Source organism: Heliconius melpomene, chromosome 4 (genome assembly GCF_056956725.1).
Source record: "Heliconius melpomene rosina isolate 202511_hmr_F chromosome 4, ASM5695672v1, whole genome shotgun sequence".
NCBI lineage: Eukaryota > Metazoa > Arthropoda > Insecta > Lepidoptera > Nymphalidae > Heliconius > Heliconius melpomene.
In genome coordinates, this window is record NC_140392.1 from 2,806,215 (window position 1) to 2,822,756 (window position 16,542).

General features: G+C 34.9%; 2 protein-coding genes across 3 annotated transcripts in view; both read right to left on the reverse strand.

The window, feature by feature from the left end:
* LOC146539412 (furin-like protease 2) overlaps window positions 1-16,542 on the reverse strand; it is a 198,555-nt gene that overhangs the window by 114,658 nt on the left and 67,355 nt on the right. The window lies entirely within an intron of this gene.
* On the reverse strand, window positions 209-2,160 carry LOC146539414 (uncharacterized). The gene is made up of 2 exons (XM_085208438.1): window positions 825-2,160; window positions 209-451 (listed from the first exon to the last, which is right to left on the reverse strand). Exon 1 carries the CDS (start codon window positions 1,220-1,222, stop codon window positions 827-829), a length of 396 nt encoding a protein of 131 aa, XP_085064564.1. The 5' UTR covers window positions 1,223-2,160; the 3' UTR covers window positions 209-451; window positions 825-826.

The window sequence follows — 16,542 nt, forward strand, 5'->3', positions numbered from 1 at the left end:
ACCAATTCTTGATTATGCCGATTGTTGTTACCTTGACCTAAAGGAGGAGCAATTAAATAAACTCGAGCGTCTCCAAAACGTCTGCGTAAGGTTCATCTTTGGACTCCGCAAATACGATCATATTTCCGAATTTCGTAAAAAGCTCAAGTGGCTCCCTATCCGATTTCGCCGGAATACTCATGTTCTTTGTCTTCTGTATAACGTTCTGTTTAAGGGGTTAGGCCACTGTAACGGTAAAAAAAAAAAGGTTTTTTCACGAATTTTTTGCTTCTAAAATTGAAGGTAATTGAAAAAAAACTTTTAAGGGTGTTATCGGGCATACATTAAACTTTATTATAAAATTTTTTTACAGCGAAAAAAAAACAAAATGGCGGTTCCACAGCTATCTTCCCGGGGCATGTTTTGCAAGCAGGGGTCCGCGGCACGCAGCATTACTGGTGCACTTTTGAATCTAGAACAAAAAAAAAAAACAACCATGAATCTAGAGGGTTATAGCTAGTGAATGTCGATCGGATTTTAAAAAATATTAATTTTTGTGGATTTGGCGTGCGTTTGAAAAAAAAAATTGATTTTTGACGAAAAAAACGGCTAGTTTTTTGTTAATAAAAAATCAATAAATAAAGTTATTGAAAATCCCGATCGACATTCACTAGAGAATGTTAATGTTCACATCTGGTCAAAATTTCAAGTAATAAAAATGAAAATTGTTCGAGTGGTGCTGCGTGCCATTTCGAAAAACCATGTTTCGAGAAAAACGCGTTTAAAGTTTTTCGAATAGTTTTCTATTGGAAAAAATAAAAAAAATAGGGTAAAATTTTTTTTACCGTTAGTCTGCAATCCCAGCACCATACATTTGTCCATCGATGGCCAAATTTTCGTCTTCTTCTTTTTTCCTGGTAGATTTTTGGAGCGCGCGCGCACTTTTTGCCGCGTCGCTCAGAGATGTCTCCGCGTACGTAATGCGTTTGGCGTCGTCTTCGATGCAAAAATTATATAACTGTACACCAATTTTCACCTCCAACATCTTGAATATTTGCAAGACGTTGGTAAGGCCGCCATTGAATGTGCAAACAGCGATATCCGTCACGATATCTAGGACAGTTTTTCCGCTTGAAGATGATTTGGGGGCCAAACACCAAACGGTTGCGTTGAAGCTTTCGTTATTATTTTGACTATAGGCTCCCAAGCAACGCTCCAGCAAGTCGTCCCGGCTCAATTCCATGTATCTACATGGGGTTTGATGGCTTCATACACCTCCTCATTCATTGGCTGATTGTGATGATACGCATCCAAGGCATTTTCCGCTTTCGCTTTCTTCCAACTGCACCAATTCTCTGAACATTTTTCGTGCTGAGGCTTTTCATCCGTTGACATTTTTTGAAAAAGGGTTGCCCAGATCTCATTTTTCATAATTTCGACGGATTTTGGGCAAGCGATCACAATTTTGAAGCCTAAACCACGAGGACTTCTTTCTCGAAACTCAATGTCAGATCCGCACGTTTTGCACTTCACGTGCTGGGCAATAACGGAAAAAACGGCGCAGAAATTGATGATTCTATAGCCAAATTGACTATTAGTATCGAATTCCTCGTTGCAGTCCTTCAGTTTTTTCGCCGAAGCGCTGACGCCCTGCTCATCGCTCTCACATTCATATTGATTCATGGGTCGTTTCATCTTGCTTGACCGACGTCGCGTTGGATACGAGGTTTTCGTACCTTTTCGTCCACGATACACTCGAGCACTCATTTCAACTAACGCGTTCGTAAATTTTACAGTGAAATCGTAAAAAAACCACGGAAAACACGCAAAAATCGTCGCTTATGAACAATCAATCGCTCTTTACTGTGCGCTTGCTGTCGCAAAACTAACGGAATTTTATGCTCATAGTGCTCAAAAGGGTCGAAAGGACACGTGGTACAACAATACAGGCGGTTGGGAACAATAGGGGGGAGGGGGCTATGGTGCCATATGGCCCATTATGTTTGCCGCAGGTAGTCGTTTCGGAGTAAGTTTTGTCGCTCTTGGCGGCGACCTTTATTTCCTAAGGAAAAAAAAATTTTTTTCGCACGGGACCTTTTTTTTCTAATTCTAGAGGGTTTAAACTATTTTTTAAGCCAATAAAAAAAAAAACGATTTTTCAAAAAATTTACAGTGGCCTAACCCCTTCCATCTTCCCCTTCATACCTCAAAGAACGATTTAAGTTTTTATGTGAATCACATAATTTCTCCCTCCGGTCCCAATACACATTATCTCTTAAAATCCCTTGCCACTCCTCTTCCTTCTTCACAAATTCCTTTTCTGTTAAATCTGTTCGCTTGTGGAACTCTTTACCCGTTAAAATAAGGCAATCTCGAACTTTAATGACCTTTAAAAAAAGGCTGAAGGAATATTATTTGACACTTTGAAAATCCTAAGTATAGTTGACAAATTTAATTTAATTAATACGTTTACTGTTCCCACAAAATCTTATTATATATGTATATGTGTATGTAGGTGTGTTTGTATGTATGTATTTATGTATGTATGTGTATGTATAAGTGTATGTATGTATGTATATGTGTATATATTTGCCCATTTATATATTTTATTTAGTACTCAGATTTATTTAGTACACCCCTCCTAATTTAATTAATGCTCTCCTCTATCCAAAGGTTGCCTGGGAGAGATTGCTGGCTTAGCAATAAGGCCGCCTATTGTGCTGTTTCTTGTATCATTATAAACATATTTGTAATTAATTATTTGGTGTGCAATAAAGAATATTTTTACTTTAAACCAACACAAAAAAAATTGATACCATATGTGGAGTTCATTCCAGAGCAACGATCACATGACTATCGAATGAAATCTAATTTACAAATGAACGAGCAGCCGTTCATCGATTTTATATTAATACTAGACGATTTCCTTTGCTTTGAAAGTATTATATTATATTTTTTTTTATATAGGTAGTGTTCCTTAGAAGTTCAATTTAAACGACCCGGACGGAGGCTTTAATGAACTTAGCATATTTATTTATATTATTAGTGGATAAAAGATCGTATTTGTTATGGGAACACTACAATAAAGAAAATCATATTCTCTCATATCTCACAGGCTAAGGTGTTGTGATGGGTTATTAGTTACCCAGGACAAAGATAGAATACACGAACGTAAATGGAATCTCAAGGTCCTTCAAACCAAGACCACGCACCATCAATAGGAGAACGTGAGAACAAGATTTCTCCTCAACACGGAGACCCTAAACATAATTATTATTTGGCAACAAGTTTGAACAGCGTGCCCGGCACGCGATGTTACGTGACGGTGAGTAGAGACACTAATGAAGGCGTAATTACTTCTCAGATTGCCGTGAAGATATGATGTGTCACGTCAATGTTAATTACAGAGAACAAACAGTCCCCGTTACCGCGATCCCATAAACACGATTCGAATTGAGTGTATATTGAATGATATTAATTATTGATGAGTGCTTGTTTCAAATGGAATTTAATTGCTATATGTATATATATTGTACATACATAGCTATATATAAAATAACATGGATAATATTTTTAACATTTTTAAGTGTTATTCCATACTTAAAGCGGTTTCTTAAAGGCGCGGGTTCAAATCCCGCTACGTTCCAAGTTTATACGTTTTCTAAACAAGTATAATATGGCTAATTTAAGGTAAGTACTTCAATGAATAGAAGGTAAAACAAAAACGGTTTCAGCTATTTAATCTAGATACTGCTTATTAAATACTTGTGGACTCTACGTTACGTTAGACGGGAAACAGGTCTTAAAGAAAAGTCCCACTTGGCGCGAAAAATTTTTAAATATCTAAAAGACAAAAAACGATATTATAACAAAAACAAAATCAAATCTAATCATTAATTCGTAATCCAAATTATAACCTTAATAATAAAAAAAACACATAATTACTCACTAATACATTATTTCTTCTGTAATATAATGGCGTTCACACACGAAACTTCAGACGTAATTAATACAACACAAGCGGTAGATAATTGGATTCGACGTGGCGAGTGCGGCACGTGTGAGGAGACTTAAGAACGGGGGGGCGACACGAATACGTACGTGACCCCAAGTTATTCTTCTCGAACAACGCTGAATGTCTCTTGATTTTAGTTATAACTAATAACTAAAATTTATTACCTACAATATTCCTCACGTATATATATGTAAATTGTATGTATAATTAATTAGAATATAGCGTAAATAACTATATGTTTAATTATGATAAACTGTGTACGAGGCCGTTGTGCGCAGGAATATATGCGTGGGTTCGATTTCCACTTGCTGAATTGAAATAATTAATATTTTTATATCCCTACACTGGTAAGGAGGCAAAGCGTGACGTTGTGCTCCGCCAGTCAACACGCAATGCATCAAGAATTCAGCGGAGTGTAGATAACGAAAGTGTGTTAATGGAGAACGGAGTATTTTAACACTAGGTCGTAGAGCAAATGAAAATATTAAATATTCCATTTCCTCAAGTGAAAAATCGAACCCGCAACCTGCCGAGTTCACAATAACATGCTTTTGTCCCTACGCCACGACTGGCCTCAGGTTTCTTGTTACTATGTACTTAGTAGTTACAAGAAAATACATATTAATAATTCAATAGATTTTCATAACCTAGCATTAAATAGAATACTAAAAATGATAGTATACAATTTGCGTGTCCTTACATCATCGATAAATACAAAGAAGACAAGTATATGAAAAATAAACCCAAAATAAATTTCATTAGTTTGCCTTGCGTGAGTTACTTTACGTAATGGAAGCTAAGAGTGCCTCGAGACTGTTAATTGAAAACAATGACCGCATCCCTAAAGTATAAAACGCGATTTTTAGTTAGAATACAAAATTTAAATACCTAGTATGAAATTATGTAGCACAAAGTAACACAAAGTGCACAAAGTATATGTAAACACGACTGGCGTGGGTTCGATACCCACGCGAGGAATTAAGATATTTATTTAAATTTATATTTTCATTTCTTCGCTCTGGTGTCGAGGCAAAAAGCGGCGTCGTGTTACGCCACTCACAGAATTGCGCGGAAAGTGGGGAACGGAGTATCAACACTAGGTTTCCTCTGTCTGCCCTGCTGAATGCGGGATACTGCGTGAAGCTGATTTTTTTTATCTATTTATACACAAAAATATTAACATATTGACATTGCTTAAGTAACTAGCTACAACCGTTAGTTAATAACTGTACAGAGGCCATGGGATCATCTATACAGTTATACGATATTGACAAATCTATTACCAAACCATCTTAGTTAGATATCTTGTTATAACTAGTCGGGGCAAAGAGCTACGTCGAGTACCTCCACTCTACAAACAATGCCTCCAGAATACGGCGGAAAATGGGGACCGGAGTGTTATAACACTAGGCTCCCTCTGCCTATACAGTTTCATGCGGGATAAAACGGGAAGCTAAATTTTATTATACTTTAACCTTTAACGTCATTGAGTATAAAAGTATTCCAAATGTAGAAGACAGCTGTTAATCATTTTAACCGAGTCGATAATCTCGCGCAAAACCTCACTCACCGCAAAGAGGGAAACCAGACTGCCGTTTGATGGCGGTTTCCTATACCTTTGTGTTCGTAAGTGATTTAAACGCAATTATATTTATTTTATAAAAATAGATATTATAGTTACCACCCACATTTTCACAGTCTTTGGACACGTGGACTTTTAGACCTTAGAATTTTTGGGAAATTCTCACTTTGTTCTCGTCCACACTCTCCAAGAAAGCTATATATATAAAATTTCGGTTCAAAGGTTTCACTTACTCATTATACAAGTAAATATATAAATATATTATTATATGAGTAAGTACATAATTCACATATAATATATACCTCTAAATGTAATATCAATACATTCTTAACTAATTGAAATTAAGTATTAATAGAATGAGACGACTTTGTAGTTGTATAGTAATGAAGTACGCACACTGAGCAAGTTCAGTTTTGCACTGAGTAAATATAAGTAGGTACCGTCTATCGAACTCTCAATACAGCACAGAATCTGTCTGTTACTATCTGGCTGTTCCAATTTAACATGAAAGCTGAATGGAAGGGTATCTCGACACCAGATAAACGTATACGAAAACGTAGTGAAATAGTAACGTAAAATAAATCAATAAATAATACATTATTAATTTAATATAGTCTGGGATTGAGACAGTCCACGCAATGGCACAACCTACTATCTGTAAAGGCGACGGTTATCGGTTCAATTTTGACTCAAATGAAATATTTATAATATCTTTATTTTCTCGTTAACAAGACAGATTGAAAGCTGAACCAACCCAACCTGCAATGTCTCGAAATTCCGTCGAAAGCGGAGAACAAAGTATGTTAACACTACGTATCCTCTAGCTATTCTACTTTAAACAGTGTACACCGTGAAACTAAAATAAATAACCATATCAATATTAACACAAAAAACCAATATCCATAAACAAATATCTCATATATCCTATTACACTAGGATCTGATCGACACAACTGATCCCCACACCGTAGAGCCAGACAGACAGGATCAGATCAACAGATAGAGTCCCTCATAGCATCACACCTACTATAAACAGACGAGGAACACCATACAACTAGCATGAATATGTATGGACATGAATACGAAGCCGAGATACCGGCTGTGACTGTGAGACGTGCTGATTTATTCAAAGCAATTTTAACGACATCTGTCAAACGCAATAATATGTAGAGTGTATGCAATAGTTGATATGCTATACGGTGCACTATTGTGTGAAAATGTTCGCTTGATCGCTGTATGTGATTGTGTTTTGAGTAATGTTGGAAGGAGAGTTGAGAGAGAGAGGTGTAAAGTTATTAAAAGATAGGTTGTTAATATCAGGGAAACAACCGAGTAAACAAAAAAGAAGATAATCATTAAAAGTTTAGAGGCCAGTCGTGACGCAGGGGTACTAGCGTATGTCTGAGAGTGCGATAAGTTAATAGTTCGATTTCCATTCGAAGAAATGAAATATTCTCATTTCCTCGCTTTGGTAAGCAAACAAATTACGTATGACTTCAACGGAAATGACTTAATGAGAACGTAGAGTCTAAACACTAGGTTCTAACATCCACTCTGCCTACCACGCTACGTGCGGGATACAGCGTGAAATTAAAAAAAAAATCAAAACTTACAATCTACCAATTTTTGCAATAACACTTCATTATCTATATATGTATTTATATAATAACAAAGTATTCATTCAATCCACATGTTCTAACGACATTTAATCGAACTATATACTAAGATTATCACATCGTCTCCACGAAGACTAACTTGCAAGGTTAAATCACACGCTCCAGATGCGGTAGACGCTCTCGATTAATTAACCACAATAACAATCTCAGGTATAAACTGGTTCGTATTATGTTTAATGTTGCATTTTTATGTAATAATAACGTCCTCCATTAAAATAGTTGTTGTGAAATCGTTTAAAAGTTAAATATGTTAAGTTAACTTTAAAAAAATATAAGCATAACTAATTGCTAATGTTAACTTATTAAAATTAGTTAGCAAGCTATCATTAATTGAGAATAAGATTTTTTTTCGGCAGAGGGTGTTTTGGTAATAAAGCAAATATTACTAAATTATAATACATTTCCCCGAGTGGGAATCGAGCCCAATACCGTCGCGTTAACAGTCTACTTGACAGACGACCTCAAATAACTATGTTTTTAGTTTTTTAAACTATATTTTTTTTATTATATCAAGCTTAGCATTTCTAGATTAACTAAAAACACATTATTTTTATGCACATTTACATACACAAATTACAAACCACACAAATATTTCCATTAAATTCTCCCAACACCAATCCCACCCCCACACCCCGTATAGCCGATGTAATCAAAACAAAAGGTTAAGCAACGCTACTTAAGCACGCCCTTGTATCGATTGAACCATCGGGACTAACGACAATATACGACAAACTGTAAACAATAGAGAATGGCTGTCGACCTCGATTGCGTCTGAAACAAAGTGTGTGGGCCGCCGAGGACTGTCTAATATACTTGTGCCTATAAATATAAATCCATCATTCATACCCAGATGCGCACGTGAATGATGGATTTTTATTTATAGCTTCACGCTTTATCATGGGAAGGTAAAGGGAACCTGGGAACCACTAAGAACCACTCCGTACTTACTAAGGCACAGGCGGCTACAGAGTGAAGAAATGATCAAATCAAATCAAAACTAACACGAAAAACTTAAAAAAAAAAAACTCTAAAAACGCTTCGACCAGAACAGAAGCATTCACCGTTTAATCACAGACTTCGATTACTTACAAAATCCTCTAACACCTCCTAATATACCAAACCACTGTGACGTGAGAAAAATTCACCCCCCGGGGGATGTAATCAGTCAAGTTTAGCTGAGCATTACTTTAATGGGGGAAGAGCGCTTTTGTCCTTTAGAATAGATCCCTAGGCAGTATTAGCGAGTATCTGATAATTCTAACACCCAAATACGATAGGATCGTATAATGAAATCCTTTGATTAAACATGTTTTTTTATTACATATGGGTAGTGATTTGTCTTAATTAATAGTGTAAAGACAGACATTCGATAACATCGATTTAATATATGAAATAATAAATAATATTTACATAAATATATACAATTGTTTTTTTAACTTCATACTTTTCATCTAATTTTCAAGGCATGGCATTTTAAGTGGTATAACCATTCTCTAGTTTTTAAACATATAATAAAATAATAAATACAATGAAAATATAAACAATATAGATTATTAAGTGCAGCCTTGTTGGCATCGTGGTTCTTAAGAAACTGTCAAGTGCAGCCAGACTCACTCGTGCATCAAGTGATCTATGCTAATGCCAAAGACATTTGTATGCATTTATTTACGTTGCATTATTTTAATGATTAGGTTTTTGTAGCGTTTGTTTCACGCGGTAACCCGCACATAACAAGCAGAGGGTTCTCGGGAATGTAGTGTTTAGATATTCCGTTTCCATTAAAACACTTCCGTTCACCATTGTTAAACGTTTAAAATAGTTATTAATGAATTTGATAACTGTTTTACAGATTTTAATATTTTAACAAAAAACCAACAGCGAAAAATGTGAAATATTTTGTGAAACAAGAAAATTTCAAAATACACAAATACGATTGTGTTAAATTTTTAATGAAGTAGTGCATTTTCAAATATATTTGTAATATATGTTACCTATATTAAATTATATTTTTAATCATTAGTAGACAAAAGACGGCACTCCGTCCGTCCGTCACTCAACGTGCAATATCTCGAAAATTAAATGGAAAATTGAGCAATTAGTGTCTTATCACTACGCCCCTGCTCACTGGGTTCTATCAGCCTACCCTAGTATGCGAGAAAAACGTCAAGATGTAAATCTATATAAAACAAAATACAATCCGTGACCTAACAAATGTAACAAGTATTTTATTTATTATATTTTAACTTAACAAGTCGCGGTATAAATGAAAAACCGACAAGGTTAATTGCTTGTCTTACAAAAGACAAAAAAAAACTAGCTTATAACTCGCGTTTTTTACGCAACAGTGTAAAAAACTTATTATCTCACTGTTATATACGATATTCATTTTAATAACCGCAACTGTTTATTTAGTGTTGTGGCGTAAAACATAAGGTTGATGATAAATAGACAATGTAACTACTTTGTTCTTTACTTTTGTAAAAAAATAAAAATAAACAAGTAGCAATGGTTGCTATTACAAATTAACAAGTGCCAGTCGTACTCGCTCACGAAGGATCCCGTATTATATATATCTAAGAAAACAAAGAAATCCCCCATTTATATTTATTTTATTGTTTATAATTGCTTTTCGTTTGCGTTTCCTATATTGCAGTTTGTTAGCAGACCGGGATGATTAAAAAATATTTTTAAATATAATAAACAATTTCTCTGAGTGAAACTCGAATCCATAACCGTTGCGTTAACACACTGCCACATCCAAATGGCACCACGATAGCGAAAATAGTATACTTCTATATAAAAGTTTCATTAAAAAAATATAACAAAAAAAAAAGTTCTACAGCAAACTCTTTTAATTAAAAAACCTTAGTGCTTAACCAAACACCTGCAAATGTTTATCGGGCGCCTGTTCCTGAACTTACGGATAATGATGAGACTCGTAAACAAAACTAACGACGTCTTACCTGCAAAAAAAACAAGAGAGCTTTAGATACGAATGTTTTTAATATATTCCTGAAAAAAATATATATAAAAAAGTGAATACAAAAATTAATAGTAAGTTAAATGAAAATTGTTTATGTAACTTATGTACGAAAACACATAAGAATACAAGATCTCATATACATAATTATAAAATGTGTGGAAATAAAGTATTCAGAGATTTTAATTAGGCCAAATAGAATAAGCAATACAAATTTAAAAAATGTATTACGAAAATTATTCTTAGTTTCATCTTTACGCTGTATTTCGCATATATCAAAGTTTGCAGAGAAGTCATAGAGTCACGAAACGTTGTCTTCCGTTTTTCTACCAAATTTGAAATTCTCCATGTTGAGTGACGAAACTCAACGCCGTGCTTTGGCTTACCAGAATAGACTACTATAAAATAATGAATAGTTTAAATTCCCGATACGGAATCGAATCCACAACCATCGCGTTTACAAACTGATCAACTACACCAGAACAGCCTCAACATTCCAACACAACTATAGACATTTGAACTATTTCCCCTCCGCAATATTACTATTTCACCTTATTAAAAGTGATTCCAATATGATAGACCATCAGGCAGGGCAGGGTACACTACAACTAATTTCGGAGTCAACACGTGTCAACCCCTGTCCGTTGTGACGGGACCCTCTTTGACCGCGTATCATTTCGTACGTCACTGATTTCAGGTATTTCTGATATGAATAGAATAACGCGTTGGGTTCAAACGAACTTGTGTGGGGGCGTGAGCTATATTTGTTTTATTTTTCTATTATTAAAACTATTATTATTATAGGAAATAGGGGTACACACGTGCTGCTATCAACGCAAAAGGTTATGAGTAAATAGAAGGGTTTAAACAGGAAGACTCTGTCTTAACACCAGGTTCCCAAATTACCTTTGCCTACCCAACTATATGCGTGCAGCTAAAAAAACATTACAGAAAAGAAATACATGTGTGTTTTTGCAAATAAGTGCCTAACAAGATGGGTATATGTTAATGTATTAGCGTTTCAGCGTATTGAAAATACAATGTAATTTGCATGTACACGTGTAAGCCATACACCCACCTAGTGTAGTATTATGCATATCATATGCTCATAAAATGCAATGCATATGCTATTATTAAACACCGTTCTCAACCAAGTTTATAATTCTAGTATTTTTTCAAAGGTTTTATTTAATGAATCTTAAAAAGGTGGAAAAACTCTAGAACATATACACTGTCCTTCTTTTCTTTAACAAAAACATAGTTTTAGGACATACATACTGTTCCGACTTCCCACCGATTTCTTAAGGCAGTGCGTGTTGAGTGGCGGAATTAAACACCGCCTCTTGCCTTGTTAGCAGAGCGACGAAATAAAAAAATATATATTTCCTCAAGTGGTAATCTAACCTATAATCGTTACGTTAACTGTCGCAAATGTAATCATAAATCCAGAATTCGGCAGGAAGTGGTGAACGGAGTGTCTTAACATTAGGTTCCCTCTGCCTACCCTGCTGTGTGCGGGATACAGCGTGAAGCTGATTGTAATCATAAAAAAACTATCATGTAAAAAAATAGAAAGCGAGAAATCTGACCAACGATAATATTAATATTAAAAACTTATCAAAATTGTTAAATATTTATCAAATGGACTCCTGTCATGAACAATGCATGTACGTACATCCATTACGTGTAACATGTTTATTTTTCTATAAATTTCAACTTTTACTATAAAATATTAATAAATTATTCCTATTTTATTCATACACAAACAGGATAAAATATTTAAGTATATTTATATAAAGTTTTTTTTATATAGGTCTATAGAATGGAGTCGTCGTAATCTATAGAAGATTACCATTTAATTTCATACTGTGTTCACTGTGGTATGGAAAAATTTAGATAGATTAGAAGCATATTTATAACACCAGTATATAAATATCTATATAAATATATAAATAGATACCAATAAAAATAAGCCACTAAAATCAAAAACCCATGATATTATGAAAGACAGTCGATAAAAGATCCATGAAAGAAACCATAAAAATCACTGGAGATTTAAAAATACGTTGCCTAAAGCGACTGCATCCCTCTCCGCCTCTCTATAATAATATTCTTAATAATAAAATAAACAAATATCAGCTTTAACACTAAGTAATAAGAAATACTATTGTTTGTTCGCTATCGTATATAATACAATGAAGTATTTCAACATGTCTAACGGATATCGAGCCGTATTGGCACTCGACATCTCAAAGGTAACGTAACGTGCGTTTATTTCCACTTCATTTTATAATAATTTGCAATAAAATCTATAAATATTTAGTTCAATTCTATGGAATATTCTTTGACAATATTATTCAAGTCATTTCGCCAGTGGCGGACTAACCCCGTCGGAGGCCCGGGGCGGTGTCGTTGAATGAGGCCCCCCAAGCAAAGGTCTAAAAAAATTTTTTTTTGTACAAATTAGTGTGTATACTTATTTAGTTTACATTTACACTTGAAAATAAACGACGAATTGGGATAACAAAAGAAGCTATGATCCGTCTAAATAACGTATGGAAGAAAAGAGGAATTTGTATCAAAACCAAAATAAGAATGGTACGAGCACTGATATTCTCTATTACTACCATTTGATAGATAGGTACAGGTGGAGGCAGAGCAGCTCTAGATGTAAAACCTGATCATTGTCAATTCATAAGCTTAGTTCCAATATTGATAATAATTTATCATCATGAGCTAGTTCACACGCTATAATAATATTAGTTCCGCGTATGAAATAAAGTAGACTGAGATCTCAGGGCCTACGTCATTTTAGTAAAGCTGAAATTTTGAAGATTAATAATCTAATAAGTAGGTAAGGGCCTCACTTTCAAGTTAGTGCGTACTTACTAACTTGAAAGTGAGGCCCTTTCAAAGATAGCGCCAATTTAAGTTACACGCTCACCTACGTTACAGTAAAAACGCTCGTATTTAAATATGTTTTTAAGAAAAATGTAAAAAAAAAATATAACCAAACCCTTTACGTAGGCTTTACTCTTGCCAGACGTCCTACAGATTGTTTAAAATTGGGACAAAATACACTATACTTCTTCTTCTTATTGGCATTAATCCCAGCTATTTCCAGGGTCTGCCTTCCTACTCAACCTACTTCATTTTGCACGATCTTAAGTGCCTCGATGGTGAGTTCATCGGCTCTCATGTCCTGCATCACAACATCCAACCAGCGCTTCCTTCGGCGTTCGATAGGTCTCACCCCAGGGGCTGATATAGCATGGCACTTGCATCCGCGTAACGTGGCCAAATTATCTCAGGCGATGCTCTTGGAGTTTATCCGCTACGTCACGGACTCCAAGACTACCTCGAATGTATGTGTTACGATTGCGGTTATACCGTGTTACGTCGTACATCCACCTTAGCATCTTCATTTCCGTGACGTGAAGCTCCTGAATGTGCCGAGATAGTGCTGGCCAGCATTCACTGCCATATAAAGTAACAGGTATGCTTTTATATATCAGCCGTCACCTCTGCTTGGAAGTCAGTCTACATCGGTCCATTCAGCTACTTTTTTCTTCGGGGTAACGTTAAAGTCCAGAAGAAGACGATGTTGGTCCGTCAGGCTTTCACCTGGAATTATTTTACAGTTAGTTACTTTGCCCATATGATACCGTCTGGTCAATAAGTAGTTAATTTGAGTTGAGTGGGATCCAATTTGCTATTTGCCAACTGCCATTTGACTTCCAAAACCACTTTGAAAAGGTACGCTATAATTTTACATATATTATTTATGGACTATTTTAAGACCCCTTATAAGCACCCAAACCGATCTGATGGCTCAATCATCCTCCCAGACAGAGATGTATCTTTATTTTGCGCTACTTCTGGAAGGGCCACACTTTCAGGTCTTTTATAAAATGACGTCGGTCTGAAGGCCCTAGGAACTTGAAGTAAAAAACTACGAACTGTGGTTCCACCACATGCAAACTACCGGTACAGGCTGCACTAATCCTTGTACTTATTTGTTTATTGGAGGCCCCCTTCAACCTTAAACTTCCTCTTAAGTAGATACTATGCGTTTTTTCAAAGGCTTATTTAGGATTTCATCAAGGGAATTTGCACCATTTGGAGGCCCCCCAGGAACCGAGGCCCGGGGCGGACCGCCCCTGCCGCCCCCCCCTTAGTCCGCCACTGCATTTCGCAGATATGTAGGCACAATCGTGTGACTATAAACGCGACAGGTTGTGGGTTCGATTACAAATCTAGACTCTTCGCTCTGGTTTAGAGTTAACACGCAATGCCTTTAGAATACGGCGGAAAGTGGAGAACGGAATGTATTTACACTAGACTCTCTTTCTCTACCCTATCACATGCGGGATACAGCGTGAAGTTAAACAAATGTAATATACTGGTTTTCACTTACGAATATGTAAATATGTATTTATTATAAAAGTCATACTTCAGTTATTAATGTACTCTACAAACTGTTTATTAACTTAATTAATCAACATTCAAGTTATACAGGGTGGATCTTAATAGGTAAAGGTAAAGTTTTAATACATAACCCTAGTTATTAATCAGTTCTGAGTAATCATTAGGGTTAACTTTAGTAGTACAAATAGGTACCTATTTGTTTAATATCTACCAAACCATATTCTGGAATATGATTTTGTTTTTTTTTGCATAAGATTAAAATAATATCAATTTATAACAATACTTAAATACTTAATTTAAGTTAAACTTTTTAATGCATTAAGCTTAAATTAAAAAAAAACATCCTGCCAATTTGACTCTAATTTAATACATCACTTACCAAAATAACGTTCAGATTAGAAACATTCGATTCAATAATGAACCTTATCCCAACCACAATAAAGACTACATTTCTATACCAAATTGAGTTACAAAATAAACCTAGCATTATATGCAAAAGGTCCCTAATAAGTAAGTAAAACAAGCACAACGCAAACACTCGCTCCTGTTTGACTTACAATCGTGAAACAACAATAAACAAACAGACGTTTAAGAATTAAAGCGAAGGATGGCACATACGAGTCAGAGTTAAAATTTAATTAAAATTTATTAGTTCTGTGCAGTAATAGTCGGTGAATAGAGAATTATGTCAAAGAAAGTTATCAAAAGATATTAGAAGACGTTGTGTCTTCGATTCCCATTTGAAGAAATGAAATATTTAATATTTTCATTTTCTTCGTTCAGGTGACGAGACAAAGCGCAGCGTTGAGTTCCGCCATTCAACACACAATCCTTCCAGAATCCAGTGAAAAGTGTGAAATATAATAAAATATAAACATAAAATTAGGTTCCCATTGCCTACCGTGTTATGCGGTAATAGTTAAGCAGGTACTGATGTATAAATTTTTATCCATTTCGCTTCACTAACTTATTTTTATAGCTCTACGTTCAACGCATATTATATGTTATAAGAACAGCATAATAAAAATAACTTCACAAAATTCGTGATTTGGGCAATCATCATAATATAATGAAAGCCTAGTGTTGAGCCTCCATTCTCACTGGCTGCGGAAGCAAGGGATACAGCATAAAACTTAAAACAAGTCCATTATAGATTACTCATTTTTTTATTGTTTTAAATGTTGTTGAAATTTACAAGGTTTTATTTATATCCAAAACTAAAAACATTATGAGAAACATAAGAACTTGATTATTGCACAATTTTATATATATACTCAACCTACTTAGAATATATATGTATCTTTTATTTAAACATAAAGCAACATTATAATAACATTATATAACATATAGGTATAATACAAAAATATAAAAACAAAAATTATGATATCTATTTCAAGTAAAACAATACTCGTTTCAGTGTAAGCACACATGTAGGTAGGTGTACAAGTACTGTACGACGCTTCAGCTAACATCCTGTATACACTAATTGAAAACACGACAAAGGAAGGTATATTAGGGACTTTTGCGATGAAGGTTTTCGAGACCTCCATTGTAGGGTCTTGCTTACAGCCACCTAACGAAATGTAGGGATATTTTAGAAACAAGGTAAATTAGAAAACTGGTTCTGAGTTAATTTTATCAGGTTAATTCCAAGAAAACTTAGTAAATAATAATTTAATTAAAGTTTAGGAAAAACAAAGAATTAAATGAAAACTCTCAAAAATATTTACTATTATATACACATTGCGGCGTTGAGATCCGCCACTCAACACATAATCCTCCAGAATGCGACGAAAAATGGGGAACAAGATTCTTGCTGTGTGCGGGATACAGGGTGAAGCTAAAAAAATGTACATATTATAGGATATTTACACTTTACCGCT

What these genes read in the sequence shown, in the direction of transcription:
- LOC146539414 (XM_085208438.1), bottom strand. Translation starts at nt 1,222, where the DNA reads ATGGAATTGAGCCGGGACGACTTGCTGGAGCGTTGCTTGGGAGCCTAT.